A 9,110-nucleotide genomic window follows, 5' to 3' on the forward strand; every position below is an offset into this window, starting at 1 on the left:
ATACACTGCTGAGTGCTATCCAGCAGAAGGGCAGGCTCGTGGAAAGATTAGTGTGCCCCAATCTACCAGACTGGACACCGTGAGACTACCAGCTCATCCCCGAAGTCAAGATGTCCATGAAAGGAAGCCATTTCACATAGAGTCAAGATACCAAGGTGAGACAGGCGGGACAGACTGGTTGGGCAAGTGGGTGTAGCACAACGGGGACTCAGGACACATTGTGGAACCCAGGATGACTGTGCCAGTTCTGGAACCCTGTATGCAGGACTGGCTGGACCAACCTGAAAGTGCTGTCTTTAATTCTGCATTTACATCTGGTAAGACCTTTGCTATGACAGTGGGCTCGGATAGGACAGCTTAGATCCGACTTCGGGCCAACTGAGTTTCTGACAGGACAACCATCCCAAATGCCTCACTTGCTCCCGAGAAATACAAAAGACTCCCACCATTAACCTCATGGTCTCTGTGGCCTGCCCCAGGAGCCTGCCCTCACTCTGAAGAGCAGTATTTACCCCTCTCAAGGAATAAATCTTCTCTCCATTTTCACTGTCTTGTGCAATTGCTTGTTCAGGATACTAAGAACCTGGAAAGAACGTCTTCAGGACCATCTTAATAAGTGGCTATAACAGCACAACGGAAGACACCTCCAAGAGCGAATTTCCAGAACTGCTTCTGAAAGTGGCAAGAGAGCTGGGCATGGTGGTGTACACCTGTAATCCCAGCACTCGGGAGGCTGAGGCAGGATTGTTGAGCGTTAGAGTGAAACCCTGTCGCAAAAAAACAAGCCAAAGGGTGTGTGCATGGGTGGTGGTGGGGAATGGCAAGAATGATATTGAAATGAAGGGGAGTATTTTGAGAAGGACTTATGACATTGTGCCTTTTACTGTAATGATTTTATTTTGGGGGACTAGGAATTGAACTCAGGACCTTGCGCTTGCCAGGCAGGCACTTGAGCCATTGAGTTATACCCCTGGCCTTACTGTAATGATTTTTAAAATTTAAACATCCATTGCTTATTTTTCTCTCCTGCCTTATATATAATGTAAAACTGTCAGCTCGGGGTACCTACACATCCATCACCTCACATCCATCTTTCTTTGTGCCTTGGGAACATCCTCTCTACTAGCTGTTTTGAAATACTGAATGAATTGTTGTCGACCGGCTATTCTACTGCCGTCTTTATGACAAACAATTCATAATCAGTATGCGGGGGCTCAGCAGCCTGGGTTCTGGTCACTTCCCTGCTCAGACCTTGGTCCCATCACTGGGCCCCTCTACACTTGGCTTCTGTCTGTCACTGGGGACCTGCCTCATGGCCAGGCTATGAGCACTGCTGGGCAACACAGCAGGGCCCTCAGCGCACTGGCTCTGGGACATCTCAGTAGTGAGCAAACGCGGCCTGGGTGACGGGGGAAGCATCACCTGTGCTGGGGCTTCTGGAACAGTGCTGGGACATTCCTCTTTTGTCTGAACACTTAGTTTGTTCTGGTGTCCTTGTTCCTTGTCCCAAAATTGTCTGCTGTCAAGTGTTTCTTCTGTATACCTCTAAGAAATCTGAGCAAGGTGATTTTCTACCAAAAAAAGGGAAAATGTTCAGCCACCCGAAGAAGCTGCTACACAGGCTAGAGACTAACTCTCTCGTACTGTACAGCCAGAGAGAGGCTGGCCCAGACAGAGGGGTGACCGCAGGCCAGAGGGAGATGGAGGGCCAGGGAGCTCTGTATTCCCTTTCCAAGTGAGCTTGTTTTACAAGCTGAGAGGAAGGGATAAACTGCATGCAAGAAGAAGATGTACTTGTAGGTGAGACGGTGGAGCACGAGGAAGGAACAGGCCCACCGCCACCCTGAGACTTTCCCGGCAACGTGGCCTGGACGAACAAGAAGGACGAGCCAGTAGCACATGCTTGGTGAGTGGCGACAGCACCTTCTAGAGGCAGTGAGGTGAGCGAGGGAAGGAGCTCAGGGACGACGGGGGAGAGAGCTCAGGGGCTGCACAGGCTGCTGGACCTGGTGAGCACTGGTTGCCTCTAACCGTTAGAGAGCCGGGCTGCTCTCTAACTGCATCAGATGCCCCGATCTGACCTACCGACATTTTGAATATTCAAGCAGGCAAAAGTTTAAGACAGAAGCATAGCATCGCATCACAATGGTACGACAGCTCTGCCATCAAAACATTGAATAGAAATGCATTTATGGGGAAGCATCTTACAGGCCAGTCCCCTCATCGCCACCCTGCATTCATCCTCCACACTGCACCCTTCCGTGTACATGTGCCACGCGTGATCCCACCAGGAGACTGACGCGAGGAGCTCCTGGTTCCACAGGGGCTGTCATCACTCCCAGTACTCTGCACAGCAGGTTTGCACAGTGTGTCCCTTTTACAACTTAGGCCTCAGGGAGTCCCTCTGGCCTTTAGCTCCACACACATATTGAAGCTGAGCAGGACAGGAGAACTGTGTTCCTAAAAAGGAAATCCTCCCCTGCATGTGCATCTGCCCTCCCCTGAGCAGCAGACTGCGGAGCATGCCTCCTCCTGCATCGCATCCAGCCCCCGCCACCTCCCAGATGCCCCTCACCAGCCCCAGGCTGCGCAGTAGGGAGCCCAGAGCGCAAGCACAGCTCCTGGGCTGTCCCAGCGCAACTGGGCTACTGTGCTTCTGAGCCGACCCTCGCGCTGGCCCCGGCGTCCAGCAACATCTGGACCCCACAACAAGAAGCAAGACTCCAGCAGCGCCACACACTTTGATCACAGACATGCTGCATCTATATTTCACGTTTACATAAAACAGGGCAGCATCAGTGTGCTGCAGTGAACAGCTGATTATAGCAGGGAAGGATAAATGAGTCCAGACCTGCCTGGTAACTCCATATAGCCAGGGGAGCCGTTGCTGGGGTGCAGTGACGCGAGAAGTAACAATATTGGTGAAGTCATGACCCACAATTCACATTCGGAAACTGCCCCAAGGAGAGAGAAGATGAGAAAGGAACATTTTGTGCCAAAATGTACACTGCAATTACTCTCTACACGAGGAAGATATTCACGACAATCATGTCAGCTCAAGGTGTGCAAGCCAACCACACATGACAGGCAGACCAGAGCGGTGTGCCCACTCGTCCATGCGTGAATGCTACGTACGACATCGTATATGACAGTAAAGGGAGAACGCAACAAATTCAGTACACGACTTACAAGCAGGTGAACACATGCTTCGAGGCACTTCCAGATTAGACCACAAATAGACTGAAAATGATATCAATAGTTGGCATTTAAAGAACTGGATTTCTCTCTGGAATGTGAACGCGATGGGTCCCGAAGGCCGAAACTAGGCAACTGTGGCACTGCAGACACCGCGGGCCTGCGTGGGGGTCTTCTTACTGCTGAGAGCCATTCTGCACTCTGCAGGAGAGATGAGTACAGCCAGGCTCTAAGCACTAGAGGCCGGTAGCGCCCTCCAGCTCAGCCTTGAGAGCCCCGTCCAGGTATCTGTCTCCTGCCTGTGAGCTGGAGCAGAGTACTGGTGTAGGGGAGGCCAACTTGCCACCTCAGCTGTGGGCAGGGAAGGGGAAGAGAGGGGGACCAGGGTTAGCCAGTGCGTGCCCTTCCAAGGCAGGTGTCCTTATGTATTTAGCTGAGATCCCAAACACTGACTTGTCCTCATTTAAGTAGCAGCTAATTAAAAATTAAGGCCTAACACAGTCTGAGCCTCACTGCGTGAAGTACTGCAGGTGTCCAACAACTCTGCAAGGCGCCCATGGGAGCCACAGTCTCCGTTTCCACTATTCGGGTCTGCCTTTGCTGGGTGAAGCGGCCACGCTGATGTGCTGAATAATGGGGTGGCTCGGTGTCAATTAAGCTTTATGTGTGGACACTAAAATTCCGACTTCATGGGCTTTCATGTCACAAAGTATCATTTGGTTTTGTTTCCAACCACCGTGGTCTCCAAGCAGCAGGTCTGAGAGTTGCCACATCCCGGGGCCATGCCCAGGGCTCTCCAGGGCCCGAGCTCTGCAAGCTCAGAAGCCTCTGGTGACACTTCCCTTCCGCATCAGTGAACCCCTCCCCCCGCAGTGTCCTGGAATGACTCTGGCCAGAGGAGGCCATCCGTGTGCTCTGCTTTCTGTCAGAGACCTAATGTGGGTAAAAATATGACTTGTGTTAGCAAACATTAAAGAAAACAAATACAATTTCCATTTGAGAGTTTTCCAGGGCTTGGGAACCCTATCAACAGCTGTCAGTGGGCTATTAGTGGCCTTTCTTTCATGATAACAGGAAAAAACTTAAAAGAATGACCTAGAAAACCATCTGTGTTTTAAAAACCCAGTGCCGGCTTTCTGGAGGCAGCCATGTGAGTCCTCCGTGGGGGTTGGGAAGAGGCTGGAGATGGACACTTGAGAAAGGAGAAACCCCCAGGCCAGGCCTTCTGCTCGTCCTGGGCCACCTGAGCCCAAGTAGAGACCTGCAGTCTCGCTTCCGCTTAGAAGTAGCAAATTAATCTGGCCAGTGACGAACAGATGGGGAGCCGGAGGGGTGTGAAAAGAAATAAAAGAAGGAATAGGAAGATTTGTGATGGCCAAATCTTGGAAATAACCCAAATGCCCATCACTTGAATGGATGAAAAAGATGTGCTATTTTTATACAAGTGAGTATCACTCACCTATAAAGAAATACAAAGTTGAAGCCTTCATAGGTAAGTGGATGAGACTAGAGGCTGTACTCATAAGCGAAATAAATCAGACCCACGTGTGTAAATATCATATTGTCTCCCTAGTATAAGAACCTGAAAGAATAAATAAAACCAGAAAGGTATAAAAGATATAGTAAAACAGAAAGAAACTGAACTTAAGGATTAAACAACAAAGATGAAAGAAAGAAGGAGAGAGGAAAAAAGCAAGGAGGGAATACATGCAAGTATATATACAGGATGGCTGAGATGATTGTACTCATGATTTCCATCAGTTTTTTTTAAAAAAAATAGCAGATAATGTTTAGAATTTTCACTTTGACTAACTCTGTGTGCTGATATCGGTGATCTGAGCAAGTACACTGAGGACAGCAACATGCAATACAGGGCCAGCCAAATAGCTCAGCGGATTAAAGCACCTGCAAGCAGGAGCAGGGGCCAGGGGCCAGGGTTCGATTCCCCAAGCCTGCTGTGCACGGAGAGTGCTGAGATGGCAATTGAGACTGGGCGTGGTGGCAGGTGCCTGTAATCCCAGCACTTGGGAGGCTGTGAACAGGAGAATCACGCATTCAGTCTAGTAGTGAGACCCTGAACACCCTGCAGACCCTTCCCTAAAACACAGAAAAGAAAAAAGTGTGCAACACAAAACCCATGGTTGAAACCTTGGTCTTCTAAATGCGTACCTTTTCTAATTATCAATTATTATACTCTATGATACATTAAAACAAAAAGACAAAGAAAAAATTATGATTTCTTGAAAGCAAGCGCCAATATTCAATCATTTCCCCAATCTAGCATAACCATATCTCTTAATCTGAGCAACAAATTTGATGATAAAAAGATAATACAACAACCACTGTTAATTAGCTATTCCTGTTTTGAAGATCTATAACATGAATTGCTATATGTTACCCTGTTTCTATCTTTTTTTCCTATTTGTTTTTGCTCTTCAAAATAAAATTAAGTTAAATTTTAAAAAAAGAAAGAAAGAAGAGCTGGGACGTCCTGGGAGTGGTGAGGAAAGCAGCAGCCGGCAAAGTTAAAGGCGAGCAAGGGAGAAAGAAAGAGCAAGGCCAGGGTGGTGGCTGAGAGCTGCCCGGCAGGTGACTAAGCCGCTCTGAGCCTTAACAAAGTGGCCAGGAAGGGAGGCGGAGGGGCCCTTGCATCTCTGCAGCCCACTCTCCGAGCCCTTTGGGACCCTGCTCTAAACCCAGCCACTGGACACGGGTTTTATGTTCATCTGTAGGAAAGAGACACAAGTGACCCGACTGGCTCAGGGTGCTTTCCTGGCCACCAGCCTCCCGCAGAATTTGAGCAGATTTGCCAGGTGGGTTGGACAGGAGATCAAGAGGAGGGTGCGCGGGGGAGGCAGCAAGGAACCTTTGCTGCCCTCCCAGCCCACATGGGGACAGCAGGCGAGAACTCCCCAGCAAATGCACACACCCCAAGTGAAGAGTGCACCAGGGACCCTAGGAACAGGGTCTGGAGGCTCACAAGGGGCCTAGCCACAGCCGTAGGGCTGGGAGCAGATGGCAGGCAACCAGGGTCTGGGGGTCACATGACAGGGGAGCTGTTCTTTCTACTCTTGGCCTAGGGAGCAAAGCAAAGAGAAGGCTGGCGGAGTCCCAAAGATCCTATTCCCCAGCGTCCAGCCATGGGCCTCCCGCTTGCCTCGTTTATCAGCAGCCACTGTTCTGTAACTGGGGGCGATGAGCCCAGGGAGGGATCACTGGAGACCAATGAGGAGGGAAAGCTCAGCAGAAGTCACATCCTCCTGTGACCACAGTAAGCACACAGTGAGGGGAGTGAGAGGTGACCGAACCAGGACAGGCAAGGCGACAGGCTAGGCGAGGCCAGCAGCAAATCCATGCTGGACAAGTACGTGACCCCAGAGGGCAGGAGGAAGGGCCCCGCAGCCCAGGGTGCTGCTCCACTACGCACCGTCAGCGCCCATCAGGGTCCCAACAATGACTGAATTACAGAGCCAAAGGAACCCAGACGTCACCAAGCTGGCAGCCACTGTTTTGAAATGATTAATTTTAGCTGCAGTATAATTTCAGCGATAAGAAGGTAAAGTGAAGGTTGTGCACACCTGACTTTGTGGCTGTGACAGCTCATGTGTGTGCAGCCCTCTCTACTAACTGCTTACACTCTCCTAGAAAAAGAATTCTGTGGCCTCTAGGGCCCTTTGTCCACCCTTTATGAGGTCCCCAGGTTCCCAGTTATGTCCCACGATAGGTAGGAGCCAAGCGAGGGCTCCAAGAGTCAGTCCTGCACCCAGCACTTTCCACGCAGGCTTGCCATCACAAGCTCTGCTCAGCCGGAGCAAAGAAGCAGAAGGAAGTCCTCATGATGAAGCACTGCGCATTCCAGGCCTGCTTGGCGCTGAGAAGGGGCCTCTGGAGGATGCACTCAGAAAGCACCGCTGGCCCTGAGCCAGCGTGAAGAGGCGGCAGCCATCCAAAAGTCCCTTCCAGGTTTGCTGTGCTTCTATTCCCAGCACAAGGGCAGCAAGGGTGGGAAAGGGCCTGCGGCGGGAGCAGACCTGCTGCCCACCCTGGAGTCCACCCCCAGGAAAGCGTCTCTCCTTCTGAGGTTTATGGGTAGTCAGTTCCCCACAAACCAGAGGCCAAGGGCTGGAGGTGCAGCCTGGTGGCAGAGCCCTCCCTAGATGAATGCAGGACACTGGTTCAATCTGTAGTGCTAAAAAATAAAATACAATAAAACACCCTGAGGTGTTGCTGCGGACTGTTGAGATTTAGCAGATGGTGAGGAGCCTCCAGCACACCTTTCTGGAAGTCTACAGTACTTCCTGGCCCCTCCTGATGGGAGCAGGACTTCAGGGCCACCAGACCACCAAGTACCAACCAAAGACCTGTCCTCTGGCACAGTCCTTCCTGAAACTCTGAGAGGTCCCCAGCAAAGGCTGTGCCCATCGCTCCAGTCCTGGGGAGGGCCAGGCATTTTGGGGGGGACTTTGCACTCAGAAACTGGAGCCTGCCTTCAAAGTCAATGCATTAGAAAACCTGAGCAACAGCTTATTATCTGAATAAAAGAAAATAAATGGCTTTTTCCTTCCACAGCGCTCAGGCTAGGAGTCCCTTCTTTCTAGCACGTTTGAGCTGGCCAAATAGCTCAGAGGACTAAGGCACCTGCTTAGGCAGAGCACAGTGGCTGGGTGTTTGATCCCCGGGCCTGCCATGCTGGTCCCGCCCCCAGGGCACGCTGAGATGGCAATGGCAATTGAGACTGGGCATGGTGGCGCATGCCTGTAATCCCAGCTCTTGGGAGGCTGAACACAGGTGGATCACTACGAGACCAATCTATGCAGTGAGACACTGCATTAAATGCAGGGGAAAAAAAAATCTAGCATGTTTGTGTCTGTGAAAGCCAGGCCCAACAAGCCGAGGATGTTCAAAGCAGCGCTTCTTGCTCAGTCTTCTTGGTAATTTTTCTAAATAAGTGTCATCCACACTGAAATTTTGAGTGTCTCCACCATGGTGGCACTTAGACTTCACTCTTGGTATGATCTGGAAGTTTTTCAAGCACAAGAAACTCCCTGGTTGTCACTGAATTTTTCAAATATGGATTGGCTGCTCCGTCCCCACAGAGACAGTCTGGTCCCAAACTTCGACCCGAAGCGGGGAGCTCCTCTTTGGCTTCTGAGAGGGTCTCCTCTGCCGTTCCTGAAGACTTCCTGGAAGGCATCTCAGTCGGAAGCAGGGACCCCTCAGGACTCTCCCCTGGGGGGTAGTCAGATCTGTAAGGAGCAGTCACGTACTCATTGTTTTCTACTCCCAAAATGTTTTCCTGACTTCTTCCAGCTTCCTCTGTTGAAGCCTCCTCCAAAAAATTCCCAAAATTCACCACCAACTTGTCAATGAGGTCACTAGGAGCAGAACATGCCTTTGGGGCTTTTTGTTCTAAGTTTACTGAATCATCAATCTCCTTCAGATTTACTTTATCCTAGGGGAAAAGAAGGACACACCAATGGTCATCTATGTTTACACTTTTGGGTGTTTCTGTATGTATGCATATATGTATGTATGTATACATGTATTTTTTGAGACAGGGTCTTGCTATGTAATTCAAGCTGTCCTTGAATCCCAGCACCAAAGAAGCTGAGGCAGGAGGATCACTGGGAGTTGGAGGCCACCCTGGGCTACATAGTGAGTTCAGGACTAGACTGAATCTTGAAGCAAGAACATGTCTCCAAATAAAAACACAACAACAACAAAAAAGAAAGAAAGAAAGAAAGAAAGAAAGAAAGAAAGAAAGAAAGAAAGAAAGAAGAAAGGAAGGAAGGAAGGAAGGAAGGAAGGAAGGAAGGAAGAAAGAAAGAAAGAAAGAAAGAAAGAAAAGAAAAGAAAAGAAAAGAAAAGAAAAGAAAAGAAAAGAAAAGAAAAGAAAAGAAAAGAAAAGAAAAGAA

At 49.8% G+C, this 9,110-nt stretch overlaps 1 protein-coding gene across 1 annotated transcript in view; it reads right to left on the reverse strand.

Moving 5' to 3' along the window:
* Positions 1-8,188: 8,188 nt before the first annotated feature.
* Il31ra (interleukin 31 receptor A) overlaps positions 8,189-9,110 on the reverse strand; it is a 67,198-nt gene continuing 66,276 nt past the window's right edge. Inside the window, exon 13 of the mRNA XM_004623221.1 lies at positions 8,189-8,647. Within this exon, the coding sequence (XP_004623278.1) occupies positions 8,189-8,647 (459 nt within the window). The remainder of the gene's footprint in view (positions 8,648-9,110) is intronic.

The sequence above is a fragment of the Octodon degus genome, unplaced genomic scaffold (assembly GCF_000260255.1).
Source record: "Octodon degus isolate 3935 unplaced genomic scaffold, OctDeg1.0 scaffold00001, whole genome shotgun sequence".
Classification (NCBI taxonomy): Eukaryota; Metazoa; Chordata; class Mammalia; order Rodentia; family Octodontidae; genus Octodon; species Octodon degus.